Here is a 16,504-nt window from a genome sequence, read left to right on the forward strand (position 1 = left end):
TTTTTTTTTTTTTTTTTTTTTGCAGTTGCACCACATATTGACTCAAATTCAATTTGAGATCCAGTATGACTCCAGATCCTTTTCAGCATACTACCACCTAGCCAGTTATTCCCCATTTTGTAGTTGTACTTCACTTAGGAAGAAAAAATCATAACGTATATCTTGTTGATTTCAGACTAAAATTTATCAAGGTCATTTTGAATTCTAATCTTGTCCTCTGAAGTGCTTGCAACCCCTCCCAGCGTGGTGTCATGTGCACATTTTATAGCACAGTCTCCACTCCATTATCCAAGTCATTAATGAAAATATTGACTAATGCCAGACCTAGGACTGACCCCTGCAGGACCCCACTAGATTCACCCTCCCAGTTTGACATCAAACCCTTGGTAAGTAGCGCCTTTCAACCAGTTGTGCACCCACCTTGTAGTGATTTCATCTAGACCACATTTCCCTAGTTTTCTTATGAGAACTAAACATCAAGATCTCTCACATCTATTACTCCTCCTGCCACCATCCACTAGGCCAATAACCTTGTCAAAGAAGGAAGTTAGGTCAGTGTGGCATTATTTGTTCTTGACAAATCTGTGCTAGCTATTCCTTATAATTCCATTATTCTCTAGGTGCTTACAAACTGATTGATTGATTGTTCCACTATCCTTCCAGTTACTGACGTTCGGCTGACTGGTCTGCAATTCCCCCGGTTCTCTTTGTTCCCCTTTTTAAAAGGCAGATGCCATGTTTGCCCTTCGAGTTCTTTTGAAAACTCATGGATGGGTAAGGTTCCAAAGATAAGTGATACCAATGCTTCAGCTAGTTCCTTAAGTATCTAGGATGAATTTCATCAGGCCCTGCTGACTTGAATGCATCTAACTTATCTTAATATTCTTTAACCTGTTCTTTCCCTATTTTGGCGTGTGTTCCTTCCCCTTTGTTGTTAATATCAACTGTGTTGAGTATCTAAATCACCATTAATCTTTTTAGCGAAGACAAACAAAATAGGCATTAGACACTTCAGCCTTCCTGAGCTCATTAGTTGTTAGCTTTTCTTCCAAACTAAATAGAAGGCTTACAGTTTCCTTTGTCTTTCACCTGCTCCTAATGTATTTATAGAACCTCTTCTTGCCTTTTCTGTCCTTTGCTAGGTGTAACTCATTTTGTGCCATAGCCTGATTTTTGTCCCTGCATGCTTGTGCAGTGGTTCTCAAACTTTTGTACTGGCGACCCCCTTTCACACAGCAAGCCCTTGAGTGTGACCCACCTTATAAAGTAAAACTTTTTTATATTTAAACACTATTATAAATGCTGGAGGCAAAGTGGGGCTTAGGGTGGAGGTGGACAGCTTGTGACCCCCCATGATATAACTCACAACTCGCTGAGGGGTCCCGACCCCCAGTTTGAGAACCCCATGTCTAACTCCACTGTAAACAAGTCCTATGGAGAAATTCTACTTGTGCTCAAACACTGAATACTTATCAAAACACAGGGTAATGTTTGAGGATTAGTGGAGGACCCAAAGCACAGCTGATGGCCATTAATACTGCAGGAAATGCCTAGGCCAGTGGTTCTCAAGTAGGGGGTCTGGGGCCTCCTGTGGGGCCGTGAGCATGTTTCAGGGGGTCTGCCAAGCAGGGCCAGCATTAGACTCACTGGGTCCCAGGGCAGAAAGACGAGGTCCCACTGTAAGGGGCTGAAGCTCAGGGTCCTGAGCCCTGCGACTTGCAGTGGAAGCCAAACCCTGAGCAATGTAGCTTTGAGGGGCCCCTGTGGCATGGGGCCATGGACAGTTTCCCTGCTTGGTACCCCCTAATGCCGGCCTCGGCTTTTATACGCAGAAAAAACAGTTGTTGTGACACAGGTGGATTGTGGAGTTTCTACAGCAAGTTGGGAGGGGCCTCAGAAAGAAAAAGGTTGAAAATCCCTGCCCTAGGCTAGGGGTTCTCAGCCTATTTACCATTGTGGGTTGCATAGGCAGCTCTCTGTGTGTTAAGAGGGCTGCATCCACAATTACACACACTATGGCCCTGATGATATCACATGGGCCACAGCTGTGTGCTGACTGGCCACAAGTGGCCTGCGGGCATCCAGTTGAGAACCACTGCCCTAGGCCAGTATAGCTTTTGTTTATGCTTAGAGGCAGATTAAGGAAGCTCCAGGATGCCAAGAGATCAGACTCTTTACCAGGATAAACAGCAGCTCAGAAACAGCCAGAGCTCCAGCTCCATGGGGAGCTCCAGGTTTACAGGCTAGTCTGCAAGCTGTGAACCCAGTAAACGGTCTCACTTGCTAGTCTAGTTGCCAGTCTTTTTTTTTTTTTTTATATACTAGTTTACAGTATTCCTGTCTCAATACATTAGTGTTTAGGGGATTTTAATCTGGCTCTAGCCTGGAGCCCTTTGGGAATGTTTTGGCTTCTTAATCTCATGAGAGAAAAGTCAGATGCTTGCCCCAGTGAGAAAGTGGGCCCTCCTATTGCTAACAGTTGTAATAGTGTAACTTCATGGTACTGCTACCCTGAGGTGTCCTTCGGCCACCATCCCCCTGCTGTGCTCTCATGGCTGAACAGGAAAGATGTTTGAGCCCAGCAAGCTGCTGCCCAACCTCCTCCTACCACCATCATTATTCCTGCCGCTGCAGGAGGAAGCAGCTTTCAAAAGTTAAATTTTGCAAATGCAAGTGTTGCCGGATTGCGTTGGTAACCATCAACTCACAGCCTCTGCTCTGGTTCCTGACTTTGTAGTAGAGGTAGAGAGACAACATGACCAGGTCTGCCAGCACGTAGTAAATGGCAGTGTAGACCTGCAGGAAGAAACACAATTGTCAGTCATGACAGAACCGCCTCCCTTAGCTCATCACAGATGGACCCCCAGACTGTTCAGCTGAGCAGCTTTCCTCAGTCTGAGGCCTGGTCTACACTACGCGTTTAAATCGATTTAAAGAGCGTTAAATCGATTTAACGCTGTACCCGTCCACACTACAACGCCCTTTATATCGATTTTAAAGAGCTCTTTAAATCGATTTCTGTACTCCACCCCGATGAGAGGAGTAGTGCTAAATTCGATATTAACATATCGGATTACGGTTAGTGTGCGTGGTCATCCCTAGCCAGGTTATCTAATGAAGGGCTGCCTGATTTATAGGGGAGTGGGTAACACTGAGTCGGAGACCGCGGATTGACCCCGATGGATATAAAGAAAGGTATAGGGGAATACTCCGACAGGGGGGTCATTAGTCTATGCACTGGTATCCCCCCAGAGTGTGGCGAAGAATTTTCAAATATGAGTGGCTAGATTTAGGGGATCTCTACTCCTGCGACTTAGAGTAGTACACAAATATAGAATATAACATGGAATGAAAGGTCAACTGGCTCTGTGAAGGTTCCAAAGACCCATAACCCCTGACTTCATAGCTGCGCTGAATCAGCCAACATGCTGGAGAAATTCTAGAGGGCCTAGCCAGTGTTGAGGAGCTGACACGTTAAAAAAGGAGGGAATCGCGGGCGCAGCAGATTCTCAAGAGGGTACGTTTTCTCCCTGACGTAACGCGAAGTGAGACACGAGAAATTGCAGAAAAAATGTCACATTGCAGCCTAACACTAGGCCCCCCAACTGGTACTGTCAGAGGCCCCGGCGAGGCTCGCCTCCCCCTTCTCCCCACAGTGAGCTACATTGGTGTTTGCTTCCTTTCTAGGATGCCCAATTCGGGTTAACTTGGGAAGACCTGAGAATGTTCTGCTATAGAGAAAACAAAGAGTTATGTCAAACTGTCATCGGATTATTCTACTTTATATTATGGATTGGCCAGGTAACTAGACCTTAAACGCGAGTCTAATGGGGGGGGGGACACTGCGGACGGTAGGCCCAGAAGGTTTGGTGGAGAGGGAAAGCAACGGGTGGGGTGGTTGCAGGGCACCCTGTGAATACTGACAACGGACATGTGTGCTGCTGATAACACGGTCCTGTATACCCTTGGCCCTTATTCTATGAAGGACTGACTATTTTAGGAAGACATAAGGGATGGGATTGACTAGTCCCAAAGTGAGGTCAATCCCAATTTTTGCTTTTTGCTTGTGCCCGCCCGGCCGATTCAGCACAGGGGCATCTCATATGATACGCAGCGCAGTACAGAGGGGAGATACAGTATCGTCTATTGCCAGTTTTCTCTCGGCAGTAGACGGTAACATGAACAACCGGTACCATCTCTGGCATCATTGCAGCAAGCTGAAGTGCTGCTGTGTAGCGGTGGAGACGCCTTCTCTCTCGCCGCGGGTCATTGCGAGTATCACATAGCGGGGTGCCCGGAAAAAAAGGCTGAATGGGCTTCCGCATGGTGTCCACTGCTATGCGTCTGGTCGCAGGGCAATGCCAGGGGAAAAAACGGGCTGCGAAGAGGATTTGTCAGCCTGATGTGTTTCCCGGAGGAAGGAGATGACTGTACAACATTTACCAGACACGCTCCGCGAACAATAATGATTCAACCCCAGAAGTCCGAAGGGGTGGGGGAGACTGTGGGAACTTCATGGGGATAGCTCAGCGGAGTAGGCTATCCACAATGCAACGCTTCAGAAATCGACGTTAGCCTCGGACCATGGACGCACAACGCCGAATTACTGTGCCTAGTGTGGCCGCATGAAATCGAATTTATAATATCAGTTTTATAAAACCGATTTTAGCTAATTCAATATTATCCCGTAGTGTAGACGTGGCCTGACTATAGAGGACCAGCTAATGGCCGCTGCAAGGCCCTCCCTTGATACAGCCAGAGGCATTGCACACTGGCTCGTATCATCTCCACAGGCCACATCCAGAATGAGGGAAGCTACAATGTAATAGGTATAATCCTGGTCTCTTACACAGCACTTGTCATTAGTAGAGCTCAATGCACTTTATAGAGGAGGTCAGTAACACTATCCCCCTCTGTAAAATGGGGATAATGTACATCTCTGGGGCTACACTTTCACCATCCTGATCTAGCAGGAGAAAAGACGCCCTGCCCTGGATTTTCACCAACTAGCCTTGCCTCCTGTAAGAAAATGAATCAGAGAGAGACAGACAGACTATGCATGAAACTGGGACATCTCTTGGTCTTAGAGCAAAACTTCCTTCCCTCAGGCCACAACCATGACCTAGACAGCCTCCAGAAACTCAAGGGCTTCTCTTTGGTTCAGAGCATCCTTCGGAAAGTCCATAGGGCAAGAGACGTTTCTTGCCCATGTGCTCAAGAAATTAATTTGAAAGTAAGTCAGCTGATCTTAGCTGCCTGTAACGCTGGAGAGAGCAAGATGCTGGCAGAGCTTAGACCCAGAGTCCCAGACTGCACACCAGCCTCTATCCTGGGTCAAATCTGCTCTGTCAATCAGAAGGCGATCTTACTGATCAGCCAGGGAGAAGGGTACAAAGCAAAAGCCCTGAGCCAGACATGCTGGCATGTTGGAGAGTTTTTACTGCAGATCCCATCTGCATGGGTCAGGCCCATCTCTAGTTACTGTAACAATCTTGCCCTATAAAAAAGGGGTAGAACAGCAAGTAAAATCATGGTCATTCTTTTAATAAGTGTCCTAACTCCACTCCCCCTCTCCCTGGTGACCCCCACCCTCTACGGAGCACTGGCTAGGGAGACACTGTCATACCACTGAGCCAGGTCTTCTCCTCCCCTCCACCCACACAGAGAATCCAGACACTAATCCTTGCCAGCCAGACTCAAATCACAGAGAAAAACCTAAATCATTACCTGTAGAGGCAACTGATTGGCCAGGAAAGAGCCTATTAGATTTAAGGAATCTCCTCCTAGCCATCCCAGCAGAAAGTATATGGAGAGAGCCTGGTCCATATTACCTGTTTTACAGGCCTGGTAATATTGGCTGTGGAAAAAGAGAGAGAACAAATCAATTCATCAGTACCCCAGTGGAGCAGAGGCCAGAGGTTCCTTGAATGTGGGACCCCTGATGATCTGGATGCTATGTTAGTTTTTAAACTCAGCAGAGGAGTACAAACCAGCACCAGGCTAAGAGCTTATCCACACAGGGAAATTTATCAGCAACACTGTTGCAGTACAGCTTTACGGTACAGTTCTGCTGGTAAGTTTCCTCACGCAGACAAGCCCAAAGGCACTGACCCACCTGTGGGTTTACCAGGAAGAAGAGCTGCAAGGAGAGCGTTCAGTGGGTTCCCTCCCCACACTGCCACAGCCCATATTACAGGAAGTCACATACATCAAGAGTGAAACCCCACATCGTAGGAGGTACCAGTACTGCTATTTTTTCCTCTTCTGCCCCTAATCAGGACCTTGTCGAGGCCTGTGGAAAACTGGCTCTGCTGATCTACCAGCCAAAGGCATGTCAATGAGAGCTACTCTAACCCCAGAGGGCACAACTGTTAACGAGGGCTGACACGGGAAGGGAAGGAGGGTATGAAGAGTCTCTTAAATCAACTAGCTTAATCCAAAAATTCACTCTCTTCACTCCAAGTTAAATACCATCACCTTTGTGCTGTGGGAAATCCAGAGCAGAACCACCTTAGTCACATAGCCCATGACTGCTGCCTGCCACCCTGAGGTCTACCAGACAGCAACAGCAGGGCTCTCAGAGCTCAGGCTTATCTGGGGTGGTGCAAGTCACACTGGAGGAGGATTGGCAGAGTTGCGTGGGGGGATACTTGCAAACCACCTGCCTGCACTGTGCATAGTGTTCACCACCTCTCACTTTCACAAAGGAAATGTTTGGTCTAATGGTTAGAACAACAGCCCGAGAGCTAAGACTGCTTCTATTCTTGGTTTTGCCACCAGTTTGCTGTACGATCTTGAACAAGTCTCAGTGCTTCAGTTTACCAAGCCAGGACCAACAATGCTGCTCTGGGTCTGATCGAATTTCAAAGCCAGCATGTAGGGAAGGGACCGGGGGCTACGCCTCCATGGCCATTCCCCCTTTTAGTCAGCATGGGGAGCAGGTTTAGCATACTTTGCAGTAGAAGGAAGTACAAGGTGCCACAGCTTCCCATCACAGGCAACCTTCTCAAAAAGCAGGTTGCCCTGCATTAGCCTATTGTGAGATGAAGAGCTATTGTTCACTGCCAGCAAAAAGCCTGTTCAGCCTCTCAGTTATCTGGCGCTTCATCGCAGAGGATAAGACTGCATCAGCTGATAATCCCAATCCCCTACCTCCAGCAGCAGCCACAGCTGATTTGCAGTTCAAAGGCCCTGCTGGATCCCTCCCAGGCTGGCCCTGAGGATACACTGGTTCCTGTTAAGCTCCCCCACAGCACATAGGAAAAGTTTCTATCAGAATCCCCAAAGAAGAGGAGCCCGGCAATGCACATCAGACAAGAGTATGGTTCCTGCTCACTCTTCTCTGGGTAACAGATCAGCTCAGTAGGTCTGCCTGACAATCTGCTGATTCAGCCAAATCCCTATGGGTTCAAGAGTTCGTTTGGCAATGGAAACTGAAAGTCACTCAAGGCAGGCATCTCAGGGTGTGGCTGCAGGGGGTGGGGGGAAGTGAAAGAAACCCCAATGTGCAAAAGGCAGGTTTTCAGGCCCATCTTAGAAGACAGACTGTTCCCATCCCCTCCTTGAATCTACCTAGACAGGAATATTAAAAGTCAGATAACAGGCACTACCATGAAAGTTTCAGCAAGAAGATTCCCCTTCACTAGGCAGCCCCAGGTGTTAAGCAGCCCTGCTAGTTTCCAGTGCAGCTTTGTTCAACCTTTAGCTGGGATGATGGGCTGTTCACCTCTAACAAGAGATCCCTGCCCTGCCTCTGTTCCCCAGACAGCCCCTCAACAGGCTGAACCTCTATTTTTAAAATGGGATCCACAAACCAATGCCATAAGCCCCTTCTTCTGGCTGACTTTGGAGCAGCAGGTAACTGAACGATCCCTGAGCTGGGCTAATATAGCCCCTATCACCCCAAACTTACTACAACCCCTGTGAAATGCAGCTAGGTACGTATGCAGCACACTGGGCAACAAGGGGCAGGACACTGGAGCAATCGCCCACTTATATGAGAAGAGCCTTGAGCTCTTCCCTGTCTAGTCTAGACAGCTCCTTGGTTTGTTTAGAAGCAGCACGGATGATTAGGATAGAGGCATCCCAGTTTCTGTCTCCTACCCCCTCAAAACAGGTTGTCACCCTCTATTTGTGCAAAGGGCTTTAGAGATGGAAAACGCTAAATCACTTTATTGTGAGTCTAAGCTGTGGTGTGTTATGCACAGATCCCTGCTTCACCCAGTATTTTATTCTGATTGAAGTGATTGATTTGAAGTAACATGCTAAGCACTTGCCAAACATTACTGAGAGCTAAATTCCTCATAAGCTGTGTGGCCGCACAGCAGCCTATTTAGTGCTGCGCAGGGACTCAGGGAGCCTGCGTGGGCAGGACCTGCTGCAGCCAGGGGAGGGGTGACCCAGCCCCAGCCCGGACCTGTTGCAGCCAGGGGAGGGGTAGCCCAAACCCAGCCACGGCCCAGGGAGCGGCACCTATCCCACGGCCCCAGCCCAAGAGCTGCTGCTTCAGGGAGAGGTGCTTCTCTCCCCCCAACCCCCAGGTGTTGATGTAGGGAGAGTGAGCTGGGAAGGTGGGAAGTCCTCACTCCCTGCTGTAGCCCCAGAGCACCCTCTTGCACTCCAAACCCCTCATCCCTGGCTCCACCCCAGAGCCTGCACCCCCAGCTGGAACCCTCCCCAACCATCTGCCCCAGTCCCTGGCCCCACCCTGCAGCCCTCACCCCCAACCCTGAGCCCCACCCCACAGCCTGCACCCCCAGCCGGAGTCCTCACACCTCTGCCCCAGCGCTGAGCCCCCTCCCACACTCCAAACCCCTTGGCCCCACCCCCAGCACATGAATTTTGTCACACCTCATCTCCATATTGGTGCGCATAACAAAATTCATTCACATGTGCAGGAAAAAATTAGAGGGAACACTGACCAAGAGTGCTCCTTGCTCTGAATCTGCTCACAATCAGAGGTTGAGGGAAAAGGAAATAAGCAATTTATATAAAAGTGAACTTGATTCACTATATGCAGTCTGACCAAAGCAGATCTTTAATACGGACTTAGATGTTGGCATGGCAGAGCCTAGATCGGATTTCCTGCATGTCTTCCAATAGCTTCAATGTCACCGTCTAAACAACTCACTTCTCTCTCTGTGCCACACTCTCTATTGGTCTGGAGCAGACACCAGTACTCCTGGGAGGGTTATGCTCTGTTGACTCCTGGCTCAGTTCATGCTTTGAGGAGCATCTGTCACTTCCTGGATACGTTCCTGAGTCTCCACACTTCATTCCACTGGTTAACGGCAATGGAAAGACTTGGGCTAAGCTGCCCTATGCCAAGTCTAACTGCTGCTGCCTCCCTAGGCAGTTTTTGTCCTGAATAAGATGTTAGGTGTCCTGCTCAGAGTGCGGATTGGCACCCACCCACTGGGTCAAGTTTTGCAGCCAAAGAACAGGGCTTGGGCAGGGAGAGTACAGCTTTAAAATGGTTTGGGAGGTGAATGGATTCCACTGAGGGCAGTTTTTAGCCCAGGATGCTGGCACCACCCCAAGATCTGACCCGACCTCCTTCAAGCCCCTGAAAGAGTGAAAGATGGCCTGGGAACAGGGCTGCACCAGTGCTATAGGGGCCAGGAACAACGTCGTCTCTCTAAAGACAGGGGGAACTACATTTAGAGAAGAGGGGATGAAGTCTACATGCTGGGACAGAGTAATCAGATACCATTGTGGCAAGTCTTCTCCAAGGTGCTGATGGCATTTCCCCACATCCCAGCTTTTGAGGGGATGGACGGGGAGGCTTAGAAGGTGAAAATAGACAGGGAGTGTCGATAGTCCCTGACATATTAATTGGCAACAGTAGCATCTCACCCATTACGGATTTGGGTTTTGTAAACCGGTTCATTGTCCAGGTGCCTAGCACACATGGGGAGATATTTGCCTGGATCTTCAAAACATAAGTGCATGCTAGCTCTGCCCTACCGAGCACCTGCCACAGACTCTTCAGAGAAAGGCTAGAACGGAGGGGAAAAAACACTAAGCACACTACATGTGAAAGCAGTGAGAAGAGTTTCTCCTGCAAGTGGGCAGAAAACTCCCCCCTGAAAAACAAGAACTAAACTATTGTGGGAAACAGAACCATCAACTCCTTCCTGGAGATCCTGCCTTACGAGGGCAGAGAATGAGAGCTTGCTTTCTATGAACCACTAGCTATTATTTAGCTTAGTCAATCACTACCCACCCTGGTCCAATTGGGCTAAGCAGGTAGTTTATCACAGACATTGCAGCTGGGAGCTGATGGCCAGAGACTGGGTTTAACCGACTAGCAAGGTAGTGACACATGCCTTCCAGTTACAGCGAGCACCCAGCCTTGACCCACTTCCAAATCTGACTGTTGTGCCTTTTATAGGGGTGTCTAGGGCAGCAGGATTGATACAGACATGCTCAATCGTATGCAGATGGATTGCATTCCTAAGCTTAAGGATGAGTCACTTCCTGGTTTAGGAACAGTCACCATGAGTTAGCGCTAATATGGCAGTCCAGCCAGACCCACACCCACACCTTCCCATTCCATGTGGGCTGCAGACAAAACTTAACTTTCAAGAGACTGCTGAGCTCAGCCTCTCCAGACTGCTTTCCTCAGAGGTTCTTGTGTACATGTGATCTGCATGTCAATCTGATGTGTGGGGAACGACCCTGCTGATCTGCTATATGCTAACTTGCTAACCACAATTTATGCATAAGCAGAACTACCACTAAATGTGAAACAACCTTACTGTATATTTAGAAGTGAAAAAAGCTCTCAGAGCATCGGCATTTTCCTTGCGTCATCCAATCTACTGTCTGTCCTTTTAACAATTTTGCATAACACTTTAGGCGCCTTTAGGATCAAGCTATACACAAAGAAATCACTTCAGCCACTGAGATGCACCTACCTTGTGGATGGAATGCTACAGCTGTTTAACAGCACACAGCAGCACTAGCAATGAACAATGCCTTGTTTTGTGTGGATGACAAAGCTGAAGCTGTACATTGAACTACTATTCCTTCTCCACTAGCCCTCTCCCCATTTTAAACCCAGCCCTTTAAAGCCAAGGCCAGTCAAGTCCTTCACTAGGGCAAGTCAAGTTGCTATGCTCAAGATTTCCAGTGAAGGCTCTTGGCTTTATGTTTTGGAAGCCATCACAAATGGAGAAGGAAAAACACCAGCCAGATCTAGGACTCCCTCCACTGGGCATCCAGGACATGCACCTGGTCTGGCAGCATAAGAGTTTTACTTACGGGAAGGAAGCTCCTGCAAAGCAGAAGATGGAAAACAGAGCCAACACAATACTGGTGAAGTCCCGGATATCCTGGGCACACTCACTGAACACATCCCACACCCATTGAGATCCATTGGGACAGTCTGAGAAATTCCCTCCCAGGGAACCTTGCCAAAGCTGAGAGTCCATAGCACCATCAACAAAGGGCCAGCCCTTGAGGGAGGAGGCTGCAGCAGTCAGACAGCAGGAGAGATATCTTTAGCCAGACACTGAACCTGTTGGAATAAATGGGGAGAAGGAAAAAGCCTGTATTATTAAACAACAACATGGCACCAGATGGCTCCTTTCAACTCTAGTTTGTTGGTTTAAAGCTGGCTCACCTTGCAATTAAACAGTTACTATCTAATGGGCCTCTAGTGGAGAGGTAATCAGACTGAATTCCTTTATCAGCAGACCAGTCTCCAGAACGGTCAAGTCAGCACTAAGTTCACTATAAACAAACATAAGGGCTACGTGGCATGTCTTTCCAGTAGCATATGGGGTATTGACACATCCCCTCACTCAGCCTGTGCTTCTCACCAAAGCAAATGCTCAAGAGTGGGCCTTTAAGACAGATTTTTAGGGGAGTCAGGTGACTGTAGGAAGTAGATCTGGCCCCAGTCACCTGGGTTCATCAATGATGACTGAATAAGAGATGCAGCAAGACAACAAGGGGGACCCTTTACAGCTACAGAATATTTATTTCTTCCTCCTACTCCATATGACCTCATTTTCCTTCCACAGGAACAGTCAGTGCAGAGAAAAGAAAAAGCAAAGGGCTGTTTTTTGTTTAAAAACAACTGCTCATCTGTCAGGCTGGCCTGGTTGACTGGCTGTGCAGAAACTCATACTAGAGAGTCTCATTATCAAACTGCCACAAATCAGAACACCTGAATTGCCTTCTCCATTGAAATATCAGCTCTGATCCTCTTCTCACTGTGGGCTCTGAAAGGAGTGACCCTTCTGAAGCCAGCCAAATTAGAGCAGGATAAGCAAGAAGAGAATTGGGCCCACTGTTTGGATATCCACTGGCTCTGCAGAGACACAGTGCTGGCACTGGCGGGACATCAGCAATGGTATGGACAGGGGCAAGATCTGCCTATGGAAAACTCAGGCCATTTGATAGTAAAGGGGCAGCCTTCAATCACATTGTGTTTTGGGAACAGACAAGTGGATAATGGAGAGTTTCAACTAGAACCAGAGATGTTTCCCTCTTCTCTCCTACCCTTCCATGCCACTTTGTTCCCTCTGAAAGGCCCCATCTCCCCCTGCATCTCTTCACTGCACTGTAAGAGGGAGAAGAACCCAGACAGAATACCACCACAGTGCCAGGCCAGATGATCAGAAGTGAGAACCTCAGATTTGATTAAAATTCCTCACTGAGGTCCACTGGTTTAGCCATGGCTGGGAGAAAACTACTGGCTGTTCAATAAGTCACATCATTCCAGCCTTGGCTGAGGTATATGCCTCAACAGGAAGAGTGTTGCATAGCATGAAGCAGGAGCACCTGTAGTTCTAAACTGAAGTTCAAATTCACTGCTGTCCATAGCATCCCCTGAGAGCAGCATATGCAAGAAGTCACCCAGAGGACATGTGCAACCAAACTGGGGACAATTCATAAGCTACGGATAGGAAAAGCTATAGCTCAGTGGTTTGAGCATTGGCTGGCTAAACTCAGAGTTGAGAGTTTAATCCTTGAGGGGGCCATTTAGGAATCTGGGGCAAAAATCTGTCTGGGGATTGGTCCTGATTTGAGCAGGGGGTTGGACTAGATGACCTCCTGAGGTCCCTTCCAACTCTGGTATTCTATGATGTTGAGAGGAATGGGGGTGCATATGCTGGTAAGTGAAAACGTCAGTTAACTAAGAGGGAGGGAGTGTGGGTGCAGAAGGGGACGCGGGAGCAGGTTGGGGTGCAGGGTGCTCGATCCACAGGGTGCTCACCTCAGTCAGCTACCCACAAGCAGCTCTCTGTCCTGGGTGCTCCTAAGTGGAGGCGTGGCAGGCAGCTCCGCCCACTGCCTCTACCTGCAGGTGCTGCCCCTGCAGCTCCCATTGGCTGTGGTTCCCAGGCAGTGAGAGCTGCAGAGCTAGCACTCGGGGCAGCGCATGGAGCCACTTACCGCACCTCCGCCTAGGAGCAGCTGGGACAGGCAGGGCTTGTGAGCAGCTGCCCAAGGTGAGCGCCCCCTTTTACACTCCAACCTGCTGCCCCAAAACCCCTCCTGCACCCAAACTCCCTCCCTAGAGCCTACACTCCACACCTCCTCCCGTGTGTCAACCTGCTGGCCCCACACCAACCAGACGATAAACCAGAATTTCAATGACAATCAGAAATGCTGGTTTAACAGAGCTTTCCGGTTGGTGAAGTGCTGGATAAAACAGCTTTTACTGTATATTGGTATCACATACTCTGTGGACAGCTGGTTCCTACTGTGCAGCAGATTACACAGAAATTGCTCCTGCACCCCCAAAAGCAACACGGGAAGGTGAAAATTTCACAACTAGGGATTCGGAGACATTTCCGTTGGAACTCTTTTCTTCCATTAACTCCCCCAGCATCTCTCAGTGCATGTAGCTAGCCTACATGAATAAGCTCCGATCTCCACTGACTAGTGGGGATAGCAGGTTCTGACAATGGAGAGGGCTAGGCTTATTCTCTCCCCCCAGATTTATGCCGGAAACAGGTCTCTCCCCTTCCTCTGAGAGAGGACTAAAATGTTTTCAGTCTTTCGAGAGCAATCTACAGCCATGCAAGCTACCAAGATGGCCCCGAAGCTTTAGCTACACATCACTCGAGGACAGAGACAATGATTTCTCTAACCAAAATACCTGCATGAAAGGATCTTTGTTCAGAGTTTAGTGATTTAACTCATGTCCAGACATGAGGTCAGGGGTGAAGTTGGTGCCAATACATTTGTGCATCATCAACTCTACTCAGTGGCAGATGCTGGTCAGAAAAGTTTCCATTTCTTATTACCGCTACGCCCAAGCCAAGTGGGGCTCTGTTACAGACCCCCAAAGTTGTTCCTTGAAGTACAGCAGCTGAAACTTGCACTTTGGCTACCCTTTGTAAGCCTGGATGACTAACCACAAGGTTTCCATTTCATACACAGATGAGGTACTTCACCAGCTCATTTAGCGTGGTGTTTGTAATGCTATACAAAAAACACACACATGACCTAATTATACCCCATGAGCAGGAGATCACATTGCAGCTGATCATTATGTGCCAACAGTGACCCACTTAATAATGATACCTTACTCTGCTTCCATCAGAAGAGCTCAAAGCACTTTACAAAAATAAATTAAACCTCAAGAATACCTGTGAGATTGCAATTCCCATTTTACAGATAAGAAAACTGAAATGAAGTCTCAGGGGCTTGTTCAAAGCCAGTCGGTCACAGAAGCCAGATCTCTTAGGTCCCAGGCCTACACTTGATCTATCAAGCTGATATTCGGTTGTTAGAGGAAAAGGGAGGTATCAACTGGTACTGACCGAAGTATGCTGCCTACACTGCCACAGTTTAATCACTTCTCCATTTGAGCACAGCTCTGTCGGGTCTAATCAGACTTGGATCTCATCCATACTACAAGGGCAGCCTCTGCACTGGCACAATACTTCCCCTCCCAACATACAATCATACCTGAAGCTTCAACAGCATCACGCCTCTGATGATTCAGAACCGCCCAATAAGCTCCCAAACTACAAGCACCTCGCAGTGACAGGAAAAAGTAACCTTAAAGCAAAATGAAACATAGCAATTGATTGTATTTCTAGGTTAATCTTTCATTAAATAAAATTCTGGTGTAGATGAAGGGGCAGGGAAGGGCAAAGAGGGGTTATAAAATACTAATACATTGGGAAAGGAGGTTCAAATCATTCTGGCCTTCCCATAATGGTGGAAATCTCTTCTCCTGTTCCTTCTGAGCTGTCCTCTCCCATCTACAATTGTGCCAGGTGCTTCCAGGAACACTAGATATTTCCTAGTAAAGCAGGTCCAGGGCAGAAATATCAGTGTAAGAGATTCTGCAGATAGGCAAAATGTGCCCAATTGGAGTTTCGCACAAAGGGACAGAGGGCTCATCATCCATCCCATTTCCCAATCACCACAGACCCACAAATGTCAGTTTAGGGGCCTATGAGAGACATCATTATGTTGGAATATGGGTTGATAGCAGCTGAAGTCCTGTTAGATCATCAGTTCTCTCCACAGGAGATTGTTCCCCCATCATGGGTGGGAAGGATATGCTTTTCCTGTGTTAACACTAGTTTCTATTTATTGGTTTTCTAGGATGTTCCATTGAATTGAACATTTCAGGATCAGCTCTCTGAGCTAAAGCCCAGTACAGGACATTTGAAAACAACCCACAACGCCAATTTTAACTGGACTTGAGGGCAGTTGGATATCACATGATGTCCAGGAGTTAAAGTAAGGAGGAGGGGAGTGGGAGGATCAAAAAGTGCGGTCTCCCCCTGGCTTAGGACAGCAATGCTCCCTCACAGCTGCTTCTCCTTCTCTCTGCCTAGAGTGGTAAAAGCTCTCCCTCCCTCGCCCACTTCAATCTACTGTGCCTCTACATTGCCAGGTGCCAATGCCAATTCGACCCTATCACAGGGGACAAGACCATCCAATGAACCCTGAAAAGGGGGTGAAGAGAGACAAAGGGGCTCCTTACTAGGAAACGTTCAATAGTTCTTTTGAGTTTCCTCCTGATCAGTATGTAATAGGCAGCACAGTCCAGCGGACAAAGCATCGGGGGACCTGGTTTTTGTCCCTGTGTATTGTCACTGACTGACCTCGAGCCAACCATGTCCCGTGCCTCAGTTTCCCTATATGTAGCATGGGGATAATGACACTGCCACTGCCCCCCAAAGCAGTCGGAGGCAGAAGCGGGCAGGGTTATTACCGGAACTTGTGCTCACTGGGGTCAGGAGCCGGGCGGAGAAGGAAAGGGAGAAATGCAAACTACAGTTTCCCTGGGGCTGTGGGGACTGGAGCGCGGGTACCACAGGGAGCCAGACTCTGCTGCAGGGGCAGGGGAGAGGGACAGGTCCATTGTGGGGCAAGATTTAGGAGCTGCGCAGCATCTCCCACCACCCCCGAGACCTCAACGTCACCTCTCCAGCCTCGGATCCCATCCCTAGGCACCCCGAGCCCCCGTGCGGCTGCAGTGCCCCCCAGCCTGCCGCTCTCCAGCCCCACCCCTGTGCACCCC

General features: G+C 48.5%; 1 protein-coding gene across 1 annotated transcript in view; it reads right to left on the reverse strand.

Moving 5' to 3' along the window:
* Positions 1-16,378, reverse strand: part of SLC66A1 (solute carrier family 66 member 1) — a 20,324-nt gene extending 3,946 nt beyond the window's left edge. The window contains exons 1-5 of the mRNA XM_032787553.2: positions 16,196-16,378; positions 14,932-15,024; positions 11,266-11,521; positions 5,728-5,857; positions 2,709-2,796 (exon numbers count right to left, since the gene is read on the reverse strand). Coding sequence (XP_032643444.1) covers positions 2,709-2,796; positions 5,728-5,857; positions 11,266-11,435 — 388 coding nt within the window. The 5' untranslated portion in view covers positions 11,436-11,521; positions 14,932-15,024; positions 16,196-16,378. The remainder of the gene's footprint in view (positions 1-2,708; positions 2,797-5,727; positions 5,858-11,265; positions 11,522-14,931; positions 15,025-16,195) is intronic.
* Positions 16,379-16,504: the final 126 nt, after the last annotated feature.

This window comes from Chelonoidis abingdonii, chromosome 23 (genome assembly GCF_003597395.2).
Source record: "Chelonoidis abingdonii isolate Lonesome George chromosome 23, CheloAbing_2.0, whole genome shotgun sequence".
Classification (NCBI taxonomy): domain Eukaryota; kingdom Metazoa; phylum Chordata; order Testudines; family Testudinidae; genus Chelonoidis; species Chelonoidis abingdonii.